Source organism: Plodia interpunctella, chromosome 10 (assembly GCF_027563975.2).
Source record: "Plodia interpunctella isolate USDA-ARS_2022_Savannah chromosome 10, ilPloInte3.2, whole genome shotgun sequence".
Classification (NCBI taxonomy): domain Eukaryota; kingdom Metazoa; phylum Arthropoda; class Insecta; order Lepidoptera; family Pyralidae; genus Plodia; species Plodia interpunctella.
Genome location: NC_071303.1, coordinates 1562396 through 1588072, shown reverse-complemented (window position 1 = coordinate 1588072; position 25677 = coordinate 1562396). Strand labels below are relative to the sequence as shown.

Sequence of the window (25677 nt, the reverse complement as noted above, 5' to 3'; positions counted from 1 at the left end):
GCAGTTTAATGGCAGCTCGTAATTACATAAGGCCAAGCGATGCTAATTGGTGCATTCCAGATAATTCAGACTACTCGCTAGGATTGGCTGATAGACAATTTAAAGAAGAAACAACTGGAAACGCCTGGTAGTAGAAAAAAATACTGTGTAAAAAGCAAGATTTTTTTAGCGAAGAACTTAAGATTTTTTATTCGCAATAAAGAAATTCACGGCAAAGGCATTAAAAACATTGCGACAATTAACGGATATGACAAGCGGGCACTGGCAGGAAACCATTTTATTTTATAATTTAATTCCTTTTTTGGCGAAAATTCTATTAATCTCGTAATTTCTTTGGCAGTATTGACACTAATTAAAATCTTATGTTAACATGGCATGGCATGGCCTAATTGCGGCATAATCTTATCGTTCTGTGTTACCAATTACAATAATACACACGTCATGAAAATACATCGTACGTATTATAACAAGTTTCATGAACTCACAAACACTGAGTTGGATTTTTCCTATGCTTATTGTGCATTGATAACGAAAACAATTGGATATTTTGCATACTGTTGCTATCTAAACATTATCGTGCTAATATTTTAACTAAGTTTACGACAGTTTGTTGTAGATTTTTAATATTTTTTCGAGAAAACTTTTGTCAAGGAAACTATTGAGCAGTACTCGATGAAATTTTCTTACCAAGATTTCTGGAGAAGTTGGTGTTGGTGATTTTTTGCCTTTTTCTTACATACATACAATCATTTTGTAGATTTTATACATCTAATGTAAACAACAGATCAAGATAACTAGTAACCTTTTTTCAACTTTTAATTCTGAAACAAATATCTCGCTCAAACTCCGGCAAAGCATTATAAAATCGCAAAACAAAACAATCCCATCATTCCTGAACCAGAAACAATGCAGCAAAACATTGGAGCTTGGCGCATGCGTAATCACAATAGCTCCCCCCAACCGGACGAACCTGTTCTGAAGCTCGACTGCAGGCCGATGGCCTCACCAATACTTTGACCTTGGCTGCACCTTCCATTTGCAGCAAATCCATCGCTGCGTCTGAAGGTTTGACGCTAAACTGACTGTGAACTTTGCCAGTAATAGCTACTATAAAACAAGAAGCTGCCGAGATGTAAACATTTGTATTTACTTCGGAATGAAAGCGTTGTATAATGCATACAGGAGTACAAAATATTTCAAAAGTAATTGAATTTCTAAAGTCCGTGGGCTGCATTTTAGATACAAAATATGACTACAGTACATGTACAACATGCAATCCGTGAAACATAATGTAATGACTTTTCAAATTACAAAAAAACAGATGACATAAAGAAAATATATTCAAAAAGATCTAAAGGAATCGTAATCGTAACAGATGTTTATGATTAAAATGCTAATGATATACAGACAGGATGCAGGGCCTTGTAGACGGCTTGGCATTGCACCTGTAAGATAAATGCTGTGTGTTTTTGCGTGCTTGAGATAAGTTATACGAGTACATCGCTGATGCAAGTTTGAAGTTATTAGTATCTTTATAAATTCTTTAGAAGTCTTACATAGTAAAGTTAGGTATATTTAATCTATAAAAGGGTAATATTTATGTTTAAACCTACAACTAAGCTACTGTGGACGTGGTTGATAACAATATATTGTGTCTGCTTTACTGTCTACCAATGTATTAATTAAACAAGGTATTGTCAACACATTTAATACATTCGCTGATAAATTAACTACTACTCAATACCTAGAACTTTACAACTAATAGTGCAACACCTAGTTTTCATTTAATCTATGGCGGATTGAACCATAAAGGAGAATACGCTGAATGATGAAGAGTCTCCGCCATTATAAATAACAAAAACAATGACGATTCCAATTGTTTGTCACATCGATATTACAGAATGAGCACAATGGATCGTTATAAAACAGGAAACAAACGTAAAACATTGTGCTATGCTAGTTCTAGAATAAATTATTTAATTCTTTGATGAAATATGAGAATAGGATCTTTAGGTAGAAGCCAGTTAAACATATAAATTGAATAATTTAAGATTCTTCTCCGTTATTTGATGAACTATACTATGTATTCTTCGTATCCAATGATTAAGTTTCCGGTTTCATTTAATTTTGATATTTATAATCTTTTGAATGAACATCTCATTTCGCCTTCTTAAAATTTTCCATCTGACAGCCCACATTTTTTTTACTTCAACGCATCATCATCAAAATATTTATATGGCTGTAAATCTTAACCCTTTGACCTTTTCAATTTTTCACTAATACAGGTCTACCCACGCTTTCAACTGCACCTTTAACAAGATGAAACCTTTCATAAATATCATCTCTCTTGACATCAAATTATTCTGACCGTCTGATACCACAGATTATACAGACAGTGATGCCGTGTCTAAACTTAGCGTCAGCTGTTGTCAAGGCTGCCTTTCATTCATCCAATATGACGTCACTATCAGCTATTGATATCGGGGTAATTGCGAATCATACTACATTTCCCGTCCTTAACGCACGTATAATGTTTTTATCTCTCTCTCATCTCTATATGCTCCTGGTTGCGTTCGGGTTTGTGAAGCAGCGAAACTAAGAACCTTAAAATTTTGAAAATTCCGATGTGATTCTACAACCGGCCGCCTGCCTGAAGTCATCCTCGCGAAGCTATTGTTGCCTATCAACAGCCTAGATTGTATGTCCCTTAGTGGCTATAGAGTGGTCCTTTTCTAGAGTAGAACCACACGCCACGATAGTAGTTTTATTTATATTCGTGCAGTTCTTTTCATTATTCTTGTCTTTTCTTTATTTCATTTCTTTGTATGTGTTATCTGCTTATCGTTCTCTTAAATAGACAGATACAGATACTTTTCCATTACTATTATATTCGAGATCTATATCTCGACATCTCTTTTTGGATTGTTTGAGCACAATCAGCAACCTTGCAGAAATAGAAAGTTGACGTAATAAACCTAAGAAATGTTGGCTTGATGTCGTCAGGTATGATATGTGTGCTATTGGTCTGACAATCAAGGATGCAGACGACCGTGCGAAGAGGAGACTAAAAAGTAGGAAAACGGATTCTGGGCTTTGAGGTACGGCTGAGGAAGAACCGGGAACACGATCAGATGAGAGATACATCATAAACAAGAATTCTGTGCCTTAAATTTATCTCCCGGTTTTTTAGATATTATCGCCATTAATATTGTAACACTAAAGTAATTTACTCGTTAAAATGAAAGTAGTAAAACTTGATTAAAATGCGATTTACGGTTATTTTTATGACGTCATTAATTGTATAAGAAATTACAGTCTTCTAGCGGAAGTAGACTATAATGTCATAGAGGAAAATCAAGAGAAAACGTGAGACTAATTGCTTGTAGGGTTAATTCTAAGTTAATGCTGGTGTATGAATGGAAAAGGAAACTGCCCGACTTCAATCGTAAGAAACATTACTACTCAACTAACCCAGTTGCATATAATCACTAAATTTGAACTATGCAATAGATGGTCTATTTCCGAATCAAAATTTGAATTGTGAAAAACATTTGAAAAGCAATTATCACAACCATTGATTGATTCTATTTTTGTCATTTTTCTTAGTATAGTATATTGTCTCGCTCGAAAGCGATCCTATAAACGCTGTCTAGATTCTAGCATTGATACATAACATTGGAATGATCCCCATAATTTAACAAATTTGCGTGCATCCAACCATTGCTTACCGCGCCAGTGGCTACACAAAATAAATCTCATGTTACTTACGAACTGGAACGAAACATCGGGCCCTTGTCAACCTAATACTCGGATATTGTGTTACAATTTTTTCGATCACTTTTTTAATGCATTAAAAAAAAACGGGCCATATGGGAATCGTCAGGAGCATGTATAATAAGACAACTGAAGGTAAGATTAATAAAAAGTAAGATCAATTGTCTGAATTATACCAGAAATATCGAGACTTTACATCTTCTATACAAGTTAGTCACTCTCTCAATCTCAAACTTAAACCAACCTAAACTTGTGTGACCACTGCCGAACCGACACACTAAAACTTAGTTCAATATTGGATTTCTGCCTTTTCCCTTTATTGACATTTTCGAAGTATGAAGCAGATTAGCTTATTGAATATTTGATTTATCCGGCGAGGCTGTTTCCAACCGGTTAACCTTATCGATCTCATGGCATGACCTACTTCAGAAATATGATAAAATATGGGCTTGTAAATTTTACCGATTGCTAAAACTAAAAACCTCTTGCACAAACATATAAACGAAAACTTGGCAAGCCGTATATGTGTGGACACGATGATATATTAGAGAGACTCCATAATAACGGGCAATTCCAAAACCACACAGTCTTCTGTCGCTTGTTGATGGCAAATCCGAAAACGCTACACCACTGGCTGCTAAATCTTTTTTTTCCAAAACCGAGCCACACCAATGGCTTCATCAAAATCTAACATCAAGCTCGAGTACACAATGGGACACATTTTCCCCAGCAGTGAAACATGTGATATCTTGAAAAAGAATGGCTATAGCTAGTAATGTATTCATATTCCGATTCTAGGAAAGAGCATCGTATTACTAGCTAAAAACCGACGCCATTGTTGATTTAGGATGACTAACTGACTAATCCGTATCGCCTTCGTTGTTCCTTTGTGAAGCTTCTCCATGTAAATGTGGGTTACGACATTGTAGTCTATATTATTCCGATGGGAAATACTAACTTCGTAATTTAGAGAAACAAATCTTTGTAAATAACACTTTGTAAATTCTTCTATCTATGTGTTTTAAATGCCCTGTCGATGCCATCATTAGTTTAGACTAGCTGGGCCCCCGGGCAGCCCTCTTATAGTATTTTCGGGTTAAGAAGTGTACTATGTGCTATTATAGTTTACATTTTACGAAAGTCCAAATTTGACGGAAATTGGTTGTGTGGACTTAGTAAATAAAATTCGATGTGTGGATTTTTTGTGATAATTAACCAACCTATATATATCCAAAGATATGTAACATTATTCGATTTACAATAATAATAGGATTTGTAGTTTCATCTATAAGAATTGTTATTAGGATTACAATTTTCACGTAATTCTAAAATAATATCACCTTATTGATGGACTACTGACTAATATTAAAGACAAGGATATGTTTATCCGTTTATTATGATTCTTCTATGACTCACCGGGCAACCAGCCATCATAATTTCAGAATGATAAAATCAAGTTCATTCATTATCAACACTGACTCATGGAAAAATCATTAAAATTGAAGTATCCTCAGGTACATTGTTTTGGCAGGACATTGTTTTTCAGACTTTAGTTAATCACCAACACTCACGGACGACACTCGACTGAGACTGTTCTAAGAAACTAAAAAAACCGATTACTTAGTTTACATAAGTGTTATAATAGTGAGTTTACTTAAAAGGCTACATACGAAATAGAGGCTATTATTGTTATTGAGGTATACATGAATATTTGGTGTTTCTACTAGATTTTGTAAACGTGGAAAGTCCACCTCTGCTCTAAATATCCATGTTATAGTTTCGAATTACATTGCTATAATCGGTCTGCAATAGTTTGCATAACCCTCGACCGTTTGAAACGATTTCAGTCCAAACATTGTTGCACTTCCTCCGCTTGTAGTAATTCTTTGAAAAAGTAGATTGTTTTGGGTTGTTCCCACGGTCAAGTGATGTTGAAAATGTACGAAACATCTTTGATATCCAGATCATTGTCCAAACGATAATTTTGATCTAAAGATTTTAAAATGAAATCTTGGTGAAATCAGAGATTTGTCGACTATTACCCAGAAGCTATTGATTCTATTTTCTTCTTTTATGTAGACTGTATCCTACCCTGAAATTTTAATATTTCAAAATGGTATCTTAAATTATTCTATGTATTCGAACTCGAGAATATTTCCCTATTTTTATTTTATTTATTTACCTTTATTACAAAAACATTGAAAAGGACTTAAATCCTGAGGTTTTTTCTACCAGTCAATCAATACAATTTTTTACCATATAACCTTTTTATTCTCAAAACTTCGGGCAACATTCAAACATTATTTGGTAGGAATAAAGAGTGTCGTAACACAACAGAAATAAATTTCATTATTCGTCGTCCTCCTACCGTGGCTCGTATCTGTTACATACCGGTCCTGGACGCACCCCCGGATTTGGCCTACTTTGAGAGGTGTGGCGGTCGTCGATATTTAATCTAAATATTATGCTTGCCATTTGCGCTTACTTCCACAGGCTAACTTTGGTGCTGACATTGTATTGTTGTTTGTTTATAGTACTAAGCAGTCCCTTGGAAAATTGTAATGTACCTTAACGGAAATTGGAGAATTTCCGCTTCCATTGATGTTTAAAAGTTACTTTGTAGCTATTTCCTATAGCTACTAAAAAATACTATCTAAAAATACCGTTCAATGTATAACGGGTAAGATGTCAAATCATAATCTCATCATGTCATATATTTATCTATTAAAGTATATATTTTATCTATTGCGTAAAAATGTTACCTTTGTTTGCTATGTGCCGTGTTACGAAAAAAAAACCATTTTGTCTTATTTTATTCCAAGAAATCGAATGTTGACTTCGAGATTCTTTAGATGTCTTGTTTTCTCTGTGATCTCTTTGCAATTTTAAATTAATATTCGTTCTTTAAAATTTTCAATTTTTTGATCTGTTAGTTGTTCTTAATTGACGTTCTTAACGGTCAGTTGTTCCTCTAAAAAAACGTCAATTAAAACATTGGTTTGAAGGATCTCTTGATAATAAATTGATTCTGTAAGTTATAGTTTAATTTTCACTATCAGCAGAAAATGGATTTATCAAATAGAAATATACGACCAAGTGTTTCTTCCAGACCGTAATAGGTTTGGCATTAAATCACAACAAAAATACGTTTAAAATGGAATTTATTGCCACTATTATCTGAACCATAATAATGAAACCGTTTTAATGATAAATACTGCGATAGCATGATAGTCCGTGGTGATAGTTATCTAGCATAATGATACTTCACATTAAATCTTAGATCTATTGAGCTAGATATAATGGAAGATTTGTAGCAGTTTCTCAGTAAAGCAATTTGTTATTCTTATTAAACTGCGCATTGAACCTGGTCTGAAGTCTGAACTCAATGCACGGTCAGGGCGATAACATTGAAAACAAGTTATAATTCTATTAATAGCATTAATCTATAACCGAGTATTTGTATATATTGACGATCTCCTACTTTATTCTGATCATCACAAAGTCACATTTTGAATGGCCAATTTGGGTATTTTGAACATTAGTTCTATAATGTCTGTCATTGTGTTATTGTATTAATTATTTGGTATTCAGACAAAATCACAGACAAATGTGTTTTGTTAATTTTGATGGTCTAAATGTGCCGAACAATAGTCAATTTGGTCACGGTAAAAATTTCGACCAGTGAAAGTGCCATGGCATGGAGATTATCTCGGGCAAGTTATAACATGAAACTTTCATTTTTTCATTATTACCTACACAAAGATAATTGCTATGGCTATGGATCATCATTTATTATGTAAGTTCAAGTCAATAAATTATTATAAAATCTTGGACGTGAAAATGCCTTTTTGGTTTGTCAATAATTTGATATCTATTTTACTGAGAACCTTACAGTTCTGATGTCAATACATACTGTTTGAATTTAGTACAAAATTTGTTCTATAAATGATAAATTTGCTTGCGATTTCGGGTAAAACTAGATCAGATTCAAGATAACGTTTTAATTTATAGTATTATTATAAAGAGGTAAGCGTTTGTGGGGTTGTATGTTTGAGGCGGGTAATCTTTGAAACTACTGAACCGATTTCAAAAATTCTGTCACCTTTTAGAAAGCTGCATTATCCAAGATTGCTATAGGCTATATTTTATCTCAAAATTCCCATGGGAGCGAAGCCCCGGGCAACATCTAGTTTAAAATAAAGCAACATCTGGGAAAACTGTGTGGTTCTAATTAAAATGAATAGCAGATGTTTTAACATAAAAAATAGCTAACAGCCGTGTATTGTTGTCTTGTTAAAACCAATTTAGCATAGCGTTAGTAATTTTACGAGGCAATAATTTGCTGTTCTCACATAAATTCCTTACTCAATTATATTACAGTCGTAAATTTAATTACTATGTAATTGTAACGTATCATCTGATGATTTTATTTGTATATCTCTTTTAAGGCTAATGGTATATTGGGTTAAAAGCTGTCCCTTCCTTCTAATCAGGCATTCAAAATGAATATTAAATTCTTCTTCACTACGCCATAAGGATTTCAATTCTACTAGAATTTAAATTAGAAGTCTTTGTTTTTTACGTTTTATAGGAAACTATTTTAATTAACCGGTGAAACAATTAATATAATAGACACAGATATTTTGATTGTTTTGTAACAAACATTTTATAGTTATGCGTGAAACAATAATTTTAGATTCTGATTCTATGTTATTGCTTAAAACGAATTGTTAATAACTTAACGCATTGAAACATTTCATAATTCCTTTTTTAGTTTTCGTAAGATTTAAGATTTAGCTGTAAAGTAACTTTATTTGTTGTACTTTGGACGTATATATCAGTGCAGGTATTTATTCGCTGATATTGTTAATTTCTGCTTGGGAAATACGTTAAGTGTTTATCCCTAAATTTCACCTTTTGTTAAAATATATTTTTTCTAAATTTAAACGTATCCTTGAAACGAGTTTGGGCGTCCTAAACAAATTTCGCTAGTCACAGCAATTCACAGTGTCAAGAGGTTCAATTGATAAGGTCAGGCGAATGTTGAATGAATGGGCGTTGTCTATTTATAAGAATAATTGAGCCAATTGTCTACAGCTCTACTGAAGTGATAAAGTTTCTATTTATTATTCTCGGTTCCAACATTACTCCAGACTTTATGTTTTTAGCATTTCAGCTTTCTTTATTATAATGTCACTCATCCCACTAACAGTTGCAGAATAAAAAAGTATGTACGTTACGTACATCAATTATATGACAAATAATTTATACACTACGAACTACGATGTATCATATGCTGGCATAAGGATTCAAAACTTTAAATTAAATTATTATTTATATGCCAGTTCATTTAAATTAAATTTCAAAATCTTCAGACTATCGATTGTGTTCCAAGTGAAAATATTATAAAGGTGTCTTGCAGGATTTATTAGAACCTACAATTTTCACTATTAGTCTATATATAGTATAAAACTATGTATTTTTCAAAAGTTACAAACTACAGGCATTTAGGAATCACTACTAACTTATGACACGTTGCGATTTGTTGAACTAAATAGCGTTTCCTAACTTTGCTTGCTTCAATTAATCACTTGTGCAAAGTACAGTTAGCTGCATCAAGTTTCCCTGCATTATTTATCTATGCGGCAGTAATAGCTGGGAATACGGCGATGATTTGTGTTGTTGACTGTACAAATACCTCTTTTAATTACGCAGTTCACAAGTTACATTTGATAACATGTTGCCTTGAATTAAAGTTATAGTCTCGTTTATACAAATACTTGGAATGTTAATGTTGTCTATTTTTGCATTGTTTACACAAATCAACCTATTGTAGGTATAAACTTTTTAAATTATAAACACACTGTGGGTTATTGTTTTGTTTCGTTCAAGAGATGTCTGTCCGCCTGTTTCTTAAGATATAAATAAATTTTATTAAAGAGTACATGGTACACACATACATTGTTTAAAAAGAAAGACCTGCCTGCGATATTTTCTTCCATTTTGTATTTATATATATTGGTATCACTTTTGGGTCCCCCCTGGGATATATCCACGAATTTCTCTAAAATTAGACGTCAATTTTTAAAGCTCTGAGCTCGGACCCTCATCAAATAATGCACGTCATCGTACGAACGAATCGATCGCTTATGACGTCAACTGACTGAATCAGGTTGCTGAAAATTTCGAGTATTTTCACCCAGGTAGTACGTTGCCTTTGGTTGAATGGCCAATCCATTTTTTTTTCAAGGGTTCCATCTTCTATATTTATCTGTTCATTAGATTTATTCATCATTTCTTTCATATTTTGATACATACACACATTGATTTTCTATTTGCTCGAAATCTAGAGTTTTTTCAGAAATTCGACTAACTATTAGTGCAGGTCAAATTATTGTCTAAATCACAAACTACCATTTCAGAACGGTAAGTACTAAGTATCAATAAGAAACGCCGAAAGGAACTTTTTGACACATATTTATTTTTTCTACGGTACTTCTTATCAAATGCCGATGTCGATGTAGATCTAGGTATCAGATGTTTAAGTCGCCTGATAGGGACATTTCAAGTGACTTAATATTTTCTCCATTCGGTTGAATGGTACCTAGGCAACTAGATACTATCGTTCGGTTGCTTCATGGCCTAGAAAAAACCCACGTTTCGTTGTAGATTCCGGCATCTATCAATTATATTGTGGGAATTACTTGAAAGTTGTCGATGTACAATATGCAATTAGTCGCACGTCAATTTACCCATCGTGGGCCTTTACGTGGCGGCATTAGAGGCAATAGATTTGGGTAGGTTGGTGTTCTGTCGACTGTACACTGTGCACGTATTGTAATCGAAAGGAGACCCGATCGTACAGGGTTTTTTAATTAAATAATTTATAATTATTTAATTTTAATTTATTTCGATAAGGTAACTGAATAGGTTTCCTAAGGAATTTATAATAATATTTGTTATAAAAATATTTGTTCTCGCTTGCAATACAAATTGGCTCTAACATAAATTATAATAAAATCGTAAAATAGGTGAATTGTGAAGAACGATTGATTCCTCAACGAAACAATTAATCGTTTTGGAGTTCTTCGTAAACAGTATTGTTTTCAGGAAGAGGAAAATGGCTTCCTTCCTTCCTTCCAGATTGGTTGTCGATTATCAAATATGTCATTGTTCGAATAAGAGCATTGAGGTAAATCAAAACAAATGTTATTCTACAAAAGGTATCGTACAGCTCGGTTTCGCGTCAAGTTTTACTCATGAAAACATAGTATGCAGAACTAGTTGTGCCATCCCTAACTTTAAATCTCTCTCTCATCCTTCCGTGTTCATTGTTCAATCCAATCTAGGCTGTGATGCTCCGAAGACATGGTCCACAATAAAAAATAACTTTAAAGTAAGACTGATCTGCTTCATATCAACAGTTCGACACTGTTTGGGAATGCTGTTCTGTTTGGGAATGCTTTTTATCCCTTAGTCGTTTTGCAAGACATCCATTGGAGGATAGACTAGGCGGAAACCATACGCTTCTATTCTTTGTGTAAATATGCCTTTTCGATTTCAATCAACGTTTATTGAACAAAATTCATAGCTCCCCTAGATTCTGTGCACCCTTTGTTATGCAGGGATTCACTGGGATTCACTGATTGAAATTGATTGAATTCTTTTACAAATTGCATGTAGTCATGGATTTACAGGGTGCTTTGTTTGTTCAATCGATTCTCATTATGGGTTTCCCCCACCAAGGTGGCTTTGATCCACTGTAATTGAAGTGGCTATATTTAGATGTTATTACATCAGCACTCTAATTATTCCTAAATTACACATTTTTGGCTTCGTTATATTTATTTAATGTTTTGACTTTGTCACTACTTGATGTAATTAAATTTATTTATTAAATACAAAAATAGAATTTGTAAAAGTACAAATAGGCGGACTTAGTGATAAAACATTTAATAGTCAACCTTTGGGTCATACAGACAAATTCATTTATATTTTTTCTTTTTAAATCTAAAGCTTCTTTTTAATTTAAATTTATCGGATTTTCACACTCACTGATTACATTGAACTGTGTTTTTAAAAATACATTACTGCATAATATTGCAACTGAAGAATGTATTTTGTTGGTTACTTAACCGCCACATTCTTTTTCAACTTTCTTTTGATTACATATGACGTGTTGCGTAGATTTTCGTGACAGCTGAACATTGTTCTCTTTTAGGTACAACGTCGTCTCTTCTTTCGGCCTTATTCCATCTCTTTCTATATCTTCTCGGGGTCAGATCGCCTAATACATCAATGTCGTTTATGTACTTCCTACTTAGAGAACATTAGCGCTTGTTTTGTACTAACTTGGCCCTAGATTGTCTGCATAGTGCCATCTATTCCATATTATTCATCTAAATGTATCTTTATACATTTTAAATACATTTTTGCCTTTTTCCATGATCTTTGTCATGGCGAAGTGTATGTTTTGTAACTGAGAACTCCCCTTCTTTTTCACTTTTTCTTACCTTTTCCCATTATTTCATCATCACTTTTTCTTATCTTTCCATAAGTCTCTATTTTTTGACTAAGATACAATAATTTAGGGCAATAAGCATCGATCGTGATTTTGTGTCTGCAAATAAATTTAACAAATGTATTAAGTTCTAAATTCCCGAGGAGCTTCAGTTTTGCAGTGAACTGGAATGATTCCAGTAGTGATATCATGGCCACCTACGGTTTTGGTCAGATTGATTGCCGCTATTGGATAAGTGTTTTATCCATATATCCATAACGTCCAGCACGTCCTTTAAAGGTAGTAGTTAGTTTACGTGTAGGTCAGGTATTTATCAAATATATATTAGGACGAATCACACAGAATGAGCTAGCCCCAAAGTAAGTTCGAGACTTGTGTTATGGGATACTAACTCAACGATACTATATTTTATAATGAAATACATACATATATAGATAAACATCCAAGACCCGGGCCAATCAAAAAAGATAATTTTCCATCATGACCCGACCGGTGATCGAACCCAGGACCTCTCGGTAGAGGCAAGCAGTTTACCACTGCGCCCCGAGGTCATCAAGAGTCATCAAAGCATAATAGGCTTTACGCTTTAAAATATAGTTCCTTATATATTTATCAAAGATAGCCAATAGAGATATCATCACTTCTCCGTTATATTGATTGGCTTATTTCAATTTGATATTTTGCAAGCCTAGAGGCTTTTGACCTTATAGAGCAGGTTCGCTGAAACGTGATCGAACAGTTTCTCATAATTATCTTATTTACTAGATCCAAACGTGTTTCCGTGTTTAATATCCAAGATATTATTTTATCATGATATTGTCTATTATTATATTTTTTAAATTCTAATCTGTTCGAGTACAGCTTTAGAAATATCATTGAAGAAGTATAGAACTGCTTTTTATAGTAACTGCTTTTGCGTTAGTCTTTCTCAATTTTAGCATCACCTGTATGATTTTAATTGCCATTATGATATCGTTTGTCGTTTGTGGATATCGTCCCAAATTTTATTCAGATTATACATTTTGAAAATTTGAAGAACTACTACTACTAATGGAGCTTGATATTATGGCTATATTATATATATCAACTTGAGCCATCTGTTTTTCAGTTTTTCTGTCGAGTTGTATAAATATAGAGTGTGTCACGTTGGCTTGTTTTTTTTTGTTGTGTTCCACGTTGTTCTGTTCACGTTCTGTGATAACCATGTGTTCAAACACTATGTGAGTATGGACAGCACTTGTTTATTACTTTTGGCCTTTCTGTATCTACTAGCTTCCCTCTTAGTTGTCTCTATCACTAGTTGTTTAACCTATTTGTTATTTTATCGTCCGACTGTTATGACTGCAGTTGTTTTTTTTTAATTTGATAAAGTTACGGAATGTAAAAGTGCTGGAAGAACATTATTATTCGCACTTTTATCTGGTAAGTAACGTAAATTCGTCTTCTGCATTTTCACTTTCTCATTCCTTTGAATTTTTAATTACTTAGCTTAACACTTTATCGCTTAGGCTGTTGATAGACATAGATCTATCAAAAGTGTACTAATATTTACACGTTTTTCTTCTTACTTCCCTTCAAAGGGTTAATTTGTACGAACAAATATTAATATTATCATTCCATTTACGCGAACCAAAGGGGCCGATGCCAACTATATGAATAGGACACGGCGAGTGTATGTTTGTTCAGCTCTAATTTTCTTTTCAAGGCCGTTCGTAAAGATAAATTGATGATTTTACAGACATACATAGGCAACGGTGACTGCTTAACATCAGGTGGGCCGCATGCCTGTTTCCTTTATAAATAGAGTGGAGTCGAATGGAGTCTGTTTCCTTTATAATGGAGGTCGATAACGACAAAACCATCGAGTATAGTCTAGCATATTTGGTGTACCATCCACACAGATGAAATGTGGTAACATTATTTTTCCGGCTTTTTTTCCTTGAGCACCCTAATATATTGACTCTAAACCCACTAAACGTACATCGACATCATTAAAAACACATGTGATGAAATTAGAATATGGTATTATTGGAATGAGGATCCATCGGCTAATGGTACCATTTTATTGGTAAGATTGTTTGAACGAGTTGGTCTACATTTTATTATTTGACTGAGTTAAGTCATTATGGTTACAAAGAAGCTATTTGTATTTACTGTTGCAATTTCTGAAGTATCACATTGAAAAACCTAACCATTACTTGTTGTTTTGATTTATTTAGTGACTACACTAATGTAATTTTTTAAGCTGCCTGTTTGGCTTACTTATTTATTAATCACAATCCTCGATTTTTAGTCACATTCTCTTGCACTCTCAAAACTTTCTTATCATCTTTAATATCATCATTAACATAATTCGTCTCGTCCTATACTATCTTCATTGTCAGAGCTCGTTTAAATACAATAAATATTGGTTTAATTATTAAAATCAATCAAAAAATAGCCAAGCTATATTTAGCATTTAGAAACTCACTTTCGTTGTTAACGAGCGCGCGGTCGTTGGAATTTATTCCTTCATTTCATTGTTTCGTTTGACCCTGACATTCAGGCATTACGTTACAATTAAAATTGCTTTGGCTCCGTGAACATTGTTTTACAATTACATTTAATATTACATGTAATTTACGTAACTTTTTATCCAGCCCCTAAAGGTTGGAAAATAAAACTCGCTTTTACGAGTCAGGATTATGTCAGCTGCCGCCGACTCAATAAAATATTGAATTGGTAATAACGTTTTAATTTCCTTTATTATTTGCGGAAATAATTAATCTGTATCATTTTTATAATCTGTATTAATGATTCAAAAATGAGAATTCCATCAATAATAAAAATAGAATAAAAATGAAGTTATGTTATTTGCCAGTCTAATTACGAACTTTGACATTTAACAAAAACGTATTTATGATGATGTGAAGACATTTCATGATGACAACTTTCACCAGCTAGAAATATGAGCAGATGACAGTCAAATCCAAAGTTCATTACAACAAATGACTGTCATGGTGTCGACTCAAACTTTAGAAATATCTGAATCATATTCAGGTTGTGTTTCTCATTTGTCGACGTCTGTAATAGTTAGGTGAATGTGGTGCATCGTTGATGCGATGTTAATCACATAGAAGTCAATTTACAGAAAATAGGCTATGCTCTCTATAATTACTACTGCCCGGGCAGTACACTCGTAAAGTACTTCTTACAGTAGACCTCTCTCTATGCATGGAACATGTGGGGTTCTATGTCACAGTGAGGTGAGATTATTTGAAATACAATGGAGTTACCGAATTCGAAGTTCCGAGCTTGATCATTCGTAATTCGCTTCAACATTTAAAAGCTAAAAACGTTTGGCCGCCAGAAACACTGATAGTAGTCGAGTCAATATGAAATCATTAACAAATTAATTTCTTATTTTAACTTACATAATACAGCTGTTGTGAATTAGTGAGTTTTAAGATCTTGTCTTAAACTAAGGTAAACACTAAATTAACCTCTCAATTAGTCACGATATCTTCCGTATTACATTGTGCTATGTAATTTTGGACCTTACTGCTTCTACATTAGCAAATACGAAACGCAACAGCAGGTTTGCGAGAGTGCAAATCACTGCCAACGTTTTTGCAGTTGCCTTCGCGATTATGAACTTTGTTGTTATTGTTTTAAGGATTGTATTTTATGAATTTGATTATGGTTTTTGCTCACGTTTCTTTACATCAGACCTTGCTGTTCTCACGCCTCGTCTCGTGTCGTCTCGACAAACCGGAGGTTGGGAAATGTTACAAAAGTGACATTAGTAAAATGTCGCAATTTATCTCAAACGGTACATAAATTCTTACAGAAACAGTGAGATCCGGGAAAGGTCTTACTAGCAGAATTCAAGGTAGACTACTGTAGTTTCGCGCTTTTAAAACGGGTTGACAATTCTGTTGCAATGCAAGTTTGTTATGTCATGTCCGCTTCGTAGTCGATGTTTCCTGATATCATATTACAGCTTTTTCTCAAATGATTAAATATTATTACTGATCTAATTCCGTTATCATCGAGGATTTCTAACATGGTTACCTGTTACATGATTGCGTATATGTAAAATAACGTCATTTACACTACAAAATGGTCATCAGCCTCCCCCAGACCGTCAACATTAAATTTAATAATACGATCCATTCTAAAAATAATACTTTTTCCTGGACCTACAGGTAGGTGGATAATAGCTTCGGTGGAACCTAGCAACATAAGTGTCTGTCGGTTTTTCTAACGTGAAAAATGTTTAAGGCTATATATTTTTCCTTGTGCGATTTCTCACACATTTCAAAGTATCAACATGTCTAGATGTAATCACAGAATTTACATGAATGTTGTTAAGTTTTGTATCATTTTACGTTCCTTCGTTTTTATATGACATTAAACCACAGGTCAAAGTCGTGCAGTTTCAGTTTAAAATGCTTCCTGACACAATGAAGGTCAGATATTAATTCCATTTACAGTTATATCGTTGTTTACGTAACTCCAAATTAGAAAAAAATAATGCCTTTGATCTTATACGTATCTTGTTTTAAGACTGCACCACTTTTTGATAATGAGTACGTGATAATGTTTGTTTTGTCTGGGAATTAAGAAAAAACATGTAAGAAAAAAAAGATGCTTCTCTAATTCCATGATTTTAAAAGTCTACCGGACAAGGCTTTAGTATTTCAGTTATTCTATGTTCATTATTCAAACCTGTCTACAGAACCTAAAACTTAATTTGGATAATAATTATATTCACCCATATATGTTCAAAGGAAAATAATTAAACACTGTTTTATCTTCCATGTCGCTGTTTACATACTTCATGCGATTAGTACAACACATACAAGTTCCGTCAACGCAAAAGAGATTAATGACACGGAACATAAAATATTTACACATTCAGGAACGAACAAAGCTGAAGACACTATTTATACAGAAATATTTGTTTATGTAGACGATTGAATGGTTGAAGATAAATTATTCCAAATGATAAACTTTATAGTTTCTGGCTGACTTGACCCAGACCATAAGATCTTATTACACAAATAGAAGGCCTCGACTGGATTCGTAACAACTTAGACAAAATTTCATTACTATAGCGATGATAGAAAGTTAAAAATATATTTTAGAAGAGCTTCTATTGAATTTTTCTAAAATCCGGAGAAGATGTGGAGTATTCAAATATTTTGCTTCGCCTACAATATACAGTTATTTTTAGAAGCAGATTTATTTATGTATTGAGGATGCAATTGCTTAAATTACACACATAATAATATGATTACAAACACCACACCAACACGTGCTACAAATATAATTTAAAAAAAAAAGATATACGTTCACGTTTGCGTTGTTAATGAATTTTGATTTAACATTAAGTAAGTAAGAACTAATATTCAAGGATGGAGTGAATAAAAATAAATTTAACAATCAGGTCAGTAATAATAATGCCACATTTTCTTACAAAAGGGCAAGATTGAACCTTAGAAATTTAATTCCTATTGACTCTGATTGCCAATTCGGAGGACCTGAAGGCATAATTTAGCATTTCCCACAAGCCTACATAAAAATCAAGGGCTTCCCACACTCTAACCAATAATTTGTACGCGTCTAATCCCAGAAGGTCATACAGTTCACAGCTCTTCAACCTGCCCAAAATTCATAGCAAATACATCTTTATTACCGCCGTGTAGAGGACTGTACAGGAGGAGTTGATCAACAGTTGACTGTACGCAATGGAATTCCATCAAGTCAACAATGGATGGGCTCCAGGCGTGGTCTGAATGCCATAGCCTTCGATGTAGCGTGATTGATGCCTATTGCCGTATCAAATATTACGACTGCGATCATAATTTTTATATTTATTATATGTTTTTCTGATTTACTAGAATGTTATTTCAATGGTGTTGTAGTGCAATTTTGTGAAGAAATGTCGTCGTGAATTTCAGAACTTTTATGGTAAAGATTCTATTTACTATTTGGTAGCAGATCGTCTATTGACTGCAACATGAAATTTCAATCCAAAATTTTGTGGTTTCTTATTTCAAGACGAAGGGTATGGAATAAAATCTTTTTAAGTACAGCTATCGTAAAAATCACTCTCCCCAAGACTAAACTAATAATATTTAATAGGACTTCATTGTAGACTATTGAAAAGCCATCATTGACATTATAAACGTAAATTATGTTATATTATGGTTGTTTATCATTCAATTTATGAGATAAATAAAAGCTAGCTTTCTTCTTAGAAAGTCTTATTCATTTACGAATCTATCTTAAATATTTCATGTTTCCTTCGTCTAATTACTTGTCACAAACAGTCATTTAAGTTTTTAATCGGTCGTTTGTCTGAGTAATGTTAGAGTCGTTAAATTCTTGATTGTCTGTGCCCTACATGAAAAGATTAACTTTTAGGGTTACCATCGTTTGTCTTTCGTATTGTTAATTTCAAGCAACCATCATATTCATCGTCTTTTTTGTACTATCATCTTCATTATAAGAAATTCTTTGCTTACACGTTTTCCTCATGTACTGGATGTGACATTAAGAATATTTCATCCAAATTGGACAAGGACTCCTTTCTCCGTTTGCTAGATATTTATTTTATCAGCAGGTCAGGTTACGGTTGAAGAGAATTACATTCTACATAAGATTGCACTTTAAATAGGAGCAATCAGCTCTGTAGTTTTATTGCCATAAATTCTCTCCAGCAAGGTTCCATCTTCCTTGCTTCTTATATGACATCGGACAATGTGTCCACGTCTCGTATTTTTTATTGGGTCGTTCATCTCGGATTATCTGTGAGGTCGCAGTCGTCTGACCTCACTTTATTGTCAATGCCCTACATCACAAGTACTCCGAAGACTCTTTTACTTGCCCCATTCAGTTGATATGAGACAATTTACAAGAAGGTCAACAATTGAAGCTATCGACTTTGATATTACGTACAAATTGCACCCATTACGTTTTGAATAACTACACAAATTGTATCAAATTTTCTATCCAACTTCTTGGAGCATTTTTGGATTTACAATATTAGTAAGAGCATAAGTTGGATTATTATCTCCAACACCTAACGGCTTAAGAATGCGGGTATTCACTCAGTTGAGAAACTGTAGTGTTTGCTAGTTACACAAGCTATAGCCGCATTTTACTAAATATATTAGTAAAATTCAGTTTCAGTGTAGGTTTGATTTCATTTCTAATAGTACGTCCTATTCGCTAGTATACTCGTTAAATCAACAAACATACTAATGAAATCAATTGGCTACATCTTGCTAAACTGGTCGTTCAAGCTTGGGCATGACAAGGCTAGATGGCTTATTTTGTCCTTTAGCGAGATATAGATTGTCCTAAATTGTATGAACAAACGTTATTACAAGGGTAATACATGTATCACGAATACGTGCTTCTTTGTAGATTTACAAATAGTCAGGTGCATGTACATGACGTCACATTCATGGAAATATTATGGGTACAATTTTTGAGCGAAATAAAAACGCACGATCGATAATTTGATATCCAACATCATTCATAGTTAGTAATTTCGGCTGTTGAAGAATTATTTCCGCAGAGAAAAACCACCTATATCAATTTTTGTTTCAAAAACTCACACCAAATATTGTAATTCTAAAGCTGATTTCAGGTTCTCATACATCGTTAATAGTATGTGTAACAGTTTAAAGGACAATGTCTTGTATATCCTATCCATTACTCTCTTTGAGTGACATCATGAGCTATTTAGTTTTGTTTGAAATACTGTTGTATTTCGAAAGGGGACAATGGGCTACCTACAGTGTTATTTTATACTGGTGCATTTGAAAACATTGATTTGATTTGTCAAAATATTTATACTGTGATTAATATCAATGTCATTATTAGTATTAGTATTTTATTTGTTTAAATATTGCCTGTCACTGAATGTAACTGTTTCTCTTTGTAAAGAAAGTTGTTTAGAGAAAATTGTAATGTGGTGTCTATTCTTCAATTCAAATAATTTATTCAGAAATCAAACCTTCAGCACTTTTTACGTCAATTTTTATATTAAATAGTTATTTCTCACAAGCTACAAACTACTGGCATTTCGGAACGACCTCTGCTGAGAAGTAATGCCGAAAGAAACTCATTTGAACAGTGTTGGTCCCTATCATGCCAGAAGGGCTTACCATTATTGTTTCCTACGATTTTTTTTCCAACAATATATCAAAGTACATAAATAGTATATCAAAGTACATAATATGCTTCATTATATTAGCTTTTTTTATCCTTACTATGTCTGTTTTTCTATAGTACTAGCTGTTCTCGTTCATTCTGTACCAAATGCCATAACAATCCGTCCAGTACAGATTTTACATGAAAGAGTAACAAACATACATCCTTCTTATAACTTTCGCATTTATAATATTAGCAGCACTTATCTACCTCTAACGTTAAAGGAGTTATTTATTATATTTGGTCAGTTCTCACGGAACTATAACAGGGAAATACGACTAATTGTAATATTTTTTGTCGTACATTTTCAAGATCGTATATACTACATAATATGTGTTTGCTAAATTATATAATGTATATGTATATCATAGACTCAGTACTCAGCACACCGTGAGGAGAACCTGTTTAGATTAATTGAAGTTCATGTATTGCAAGACTGCTCACGTTTCGCCGCGGTACTTCTTTATTGTTTAAATTCAAATCTCATTATCAATTTGAAAAGCTATGGTATTATAAAATTATTTGATTATATTAGTTTATTATAGTTGTTTTTGGGTTTGGTGTGATAATATCTATTAATTTATTGGGAGTTCTCATCATCAGGAACTTTATATTATTATTTATGATTTATATTACATTCAAATATATTGTCCGATATTATTTTATCTAACGCAAATAAAAGGTTGTGTTCGATTCTTAACTTATATCCACTCAAGTTTCTTGTTTCGCATTTACAAGTATTGATTTCACAATGTTCTTCCAAATGAGATGTCACACAAACAGCTTCAGCTTTGACATTTATATAACCGCACGCGACAGGCGGTGCTGTCGTCACGTTATAACTAGACCCGTGTTAGTTACGACTGCAAGCGTACCACGGTGTACCATGCGCGGCTAGAACTGTGCGCAAACGCATACCCAGGTCACACGGACCTAGAACTTATCGCTTTGTCCGCAATACATTGCGCGTGGCTTATAATAAAATTTATTTCTGTGCTTCTGTAGCAAGTAATGGTTGTATTTTGAGCGTTCAAATTAATTTTTAAATTATTTTCCCTCATGTCTTTTTGCGAACAATACAAAGGAAATATGGAATTACGCAAGCTTTTCAAGCGATTAAAAGCCCATTGTTAATGTTGGCTATTTGTAATTTTTGCGATTATTCGAGTTTTTATCAAGTGTATGACGTTCGTGTTTGGAAAATCGAATAGAATTATGTATTTGCATTGTTTGCCTTTGGTGTAATGTCATTGTTAAGCTACTCATTGGCGACGTAAACGTTTAATATGTTGTTGATAATTTTCTTTATTATCTTGAGTAGAAAAAGTAATGCTTTTCTTCAATTATTTATACTATTTTATTTAGATAAATATATCACCGTTTACAACAAAACGATGCAGCGGTCTATGTATAATTTCTTTATTTTATTTTTTATTTGCATGTTTCATTTCCAATCTCGTCCGTGTTTAATTCTCAGAAATCAAAACTTTGTACTCTACGTACGTTAACATCATATCATCAGTTTAATTTAGCACTTCCTTTTGTATCAAAAATCTGGCACGACTTATAAAAAAAAATCCATATCTTTTTTTACTATCGTGTCGTTCAATTTTGGATCTTATTGTAAGGAGTTAAGAAATATTTATCAATTGATTGGAACAGTGTTTAATTGGTACGCAAATAATATGAGGGATAAAGTGCACGCTTCTTGCATGCAAATGATTTTGCGGTTTCAGGGCTTATTTAGATATTTGTTATCATCTTTATTTATAGATGTGGTCGTTTCGATTTCGTAAACATGTAGTTTATGAATTCGATCGAATGTTTAATTATTTTTTTTTGTACTTACCTATTGTTTATGTGAATCTATTGATGGTGTTTATTCGCAATGTTTCCACAAATTTAAATGCCTGCTGGAATTTCGACTTCACGATAAAGGTAAATGTTAAAAGTATTTCAAAATTATTTACTATCTATGCACAAAAGAGCTTTTGATCCTTTCAGGTTTTTCAACTTTAAACTGGCTAGTGCGTTCATTGAGTATGGACATTAATAATAGTGAAGATCATATTAATTTAAATCAGGATTCTACCAGACTTATCATCTGCCCACACGCATTGCCCGCTGTATGGACAGGACGCATCAAAATATTTTAGCTGTGTACAAAATTATCACAATTATATTCGCCTGTGTGTGTATTACCGCGACACTCATGATTAAAATGGCACTTCTGCCAGAGTGTTGCGTATTTGTATTCGTAAATTATACAGTTTGTTATGTATTGAAGTTGACTTTAGCAAATGGAAAATGCGTGAAAGGTTGGTTATTTTTGTGTCATCACATCACCGCTACTTTTGTTTCCTCAAGTGTGTGCGTTTTTGCTAGTTTCATTCGTCTGTGTGTAATGCACTTTCGTTATACTAAACTGGCTATTTTCTTTTACATGGAAATAAATTATACTTAAGTATATTTAATGTTCTCAATATAGGGCTATTGATATTTGCTTCCAGTCTTTGTATCTGACCTTCAGAGATATGTTTACGTCTTTACGTATTATCACAATTTCTTGTCTAAAAGTCCGTCACAATCACACATCAACATCATCTTATTTACTACTAGCGTCCCGTCCCGGCTTCGCTTAGGTGAAACCATAATAAATTGTATACATAAACCTTCCTCAGGAGTCACACTATCTTTAAAAAAAAACCCGCATCAAAATCCGTTGCGTAGTTTCTAAGATCTAAGCAAACATAGGGACAGACAGCGAGAGGCGACTTTGTTTTATACTATGTCGTGATTACTTCACTTACATTAACCACCAGTGCCTTAGGGTTTCGTGACTCTTGGATCAGTATACCCCGTGAGGGATAAAAACTTGATACTGTACGTATCACTTACGTGCAGTCGGAACAGAATATTAGTTTCATCCATTTCGTCCATTATATTCCTACTGCCTCTAATTAATACTGTACAGTCTGTCAAGAAAGTGAAGAAAACAAATGAGGGTGCTGTCGCCTGTCGGCTGGCAACACTAGGTGTTTATCAACCAATCTTGAACATTCTATTTGGTATTGCAATGCCAAAAAAATGGACTTCGTTAAAAAAATCCATTTTCTTCACTTTCTTGGCAGACGAAATTCGAATAATTCAACAACAAAATAGTTCTTCAGATCTTCTTCATCGCAACAGTATTTGGCATTTCCCTCGTGTACCACAATGTATTGCAGATTAACGGCCTCATTTCCACTGGGTTTCTAATCCAGTGCATGGTTGGCTGGCGCTCTCATTGTTTATTTATGTTTTTGTTACAAGATACGAAAGATTTCCTTTTCGGCTCCACTTTATGGAGCGGTGAGGGATTTTATTACATGGAGTGTTATTTTCAGCAGCGTCTTTAGCAGCTAGTAGGGTAAATAGTATACTGAACAGCATATCAACATTGATTGAGCTTATGCTCAAAACAATAATAAATAAGCATGATTATAATTTAATTTAACTTCATAAAATCGACGCATGTGTCCATCATTCCTCTATGATCCACCGTCTAGGATCCAATGGTGGACCAGTGATTTTCCCTGATTCTTAGGGCACAGGATCGAAGAGGAACCAATTATTTATTTATTTATAAAGTCACTCACTGCACTAACAGTTGCCCAACAGACCAAGGCTATCTTCGTTACAATTAAGGAATAAGAACAATTAAAATTCATAGATAACCTGATTTATATCTACACTACGCTATACAAACATATCGATGTTCATCTTACAAAATATATTTACCAAATCAAATTTTATTTCTGTCACGTTTTCCATTACCACTTTTTCCTACGCCATATTTGCGTTTACATTATCGATATCTATATTTACCTACTCAATGTTGAGATGGTTTTATTATGAAGTAGGTACATGTTTATTTTATAAGCCAATCACAAGTAGACTCACTCAACTCAATAGCATATGGCCTTTTATGTCATTCACTACAATCTTGTTAAGTGTAAGTTGAGGACTTGGAGGCGCCACATTACGCTTTTAAAAGGAAAGTATAGTAATTTAAAATTAGTTTCGTTTCCCTACCACGCGCCAACGTATACTTGACACAGTCTGTCAACTGTCACTGTTTGGAAACATTTAACAGATGTAGTGTAATAAAAACAAAACACTATCTGGAGCTATTAAAGTTTTGGATTTACTCGGAGTTCATAACAAAATTTGTTTTGTTTCTATTATTTTCTACGTTGTAAAGTGTGTATGTTTGGTGGGTCTACTTTTAGGTTTTCATGTGTAGAGGTAGAATTAGATTTCGTACAATGTATTCCGATTTCCGGCTTCAATTCATTTCATTTATTTGCTTCAATGTGGGTATATAGATGTTACAATTAAATAATCGCTGTAGGTGTGTTGTATGTTTCAAATGTTTACATTTCGTGATAACGTTTCGAACTAACATATTGTATATAAAATTACTAATATTGGTAAAATATGTAAAAGGCTAGCGTACGGTATACTGGTAGGCTTGGGTAAAAACATAATAATACGCCTAAACCTTCCTCAGAAATCACACTACATATTGGCGAAAACCGCATGAAAATCCGTGCAATAGATTTTTAGTTTATCGTAAATCAAGATATTACCCTGTCTATGGTAATATTTTGATTTTTAGTCAACAGCACATCAGTTGGAGTCGATCAGAGAATTCACAGTTATACTACGCGGTAGACTGTACTCAATGAATGGTGAATTTAATTTTAAATGCACTAACGTGACCTCTCTTCTTTTTGCAGAGGCGTCTTCCCTTGGAAAAGTTCGTCGAAAAGCCAAGAATCGACACCGACAGTAACATGGCGGCTTTTCGGCAGCAAGTCCACTCAGAACCTGGCCTCCAAAGCCAGTTCCGAGGTCCAGAAGTCCCTGACCCCTGTCTCGTCTGCGGCGAACACTCCACATCATCATAAGAGGCAAGGCAGCTCAGCCAGTGAGAAGCAGTTCGAAGATCTAGTCGCCAGTTCTATAGCGTTGATACAGCATGACCGGTGAGTCCTTCTTAGCGTCTTGTACTTTGTTATACTATGAGAAAAAAGATATATTTAAGAATGCATAATGGTAAGACCTTCAGGCATGATAGGGACCAACAATGTTTAAGTTTCTTCTCAGCAGTGGTCGTTACGAAATGCCAG

At 33.7% G+C, this 25677-nt stretch overlaps 1 protein-coding gene across 1 annotated transcript in view; it reads left to right on the top strand.

Annotated features, from left to right (window-relative positions):
- LOC128672906 (TBC1 domain family member 12-like) overlaps positions 1-25677 on the top strand; it is a 49013-nt gene that overhangs the window by 4877 nt on the left and 18459 nt on the right. Inside the window, exon 2 of the mRNA XM_053750417.2 lies at positions 25285-25533. Coding sequence (XP_053606392.1) covers positions 25285-25533 — 249 coding nt within the window. The remainder of the gene's footprint in view (positions 1-25284; positions 25534-25677) is intronic.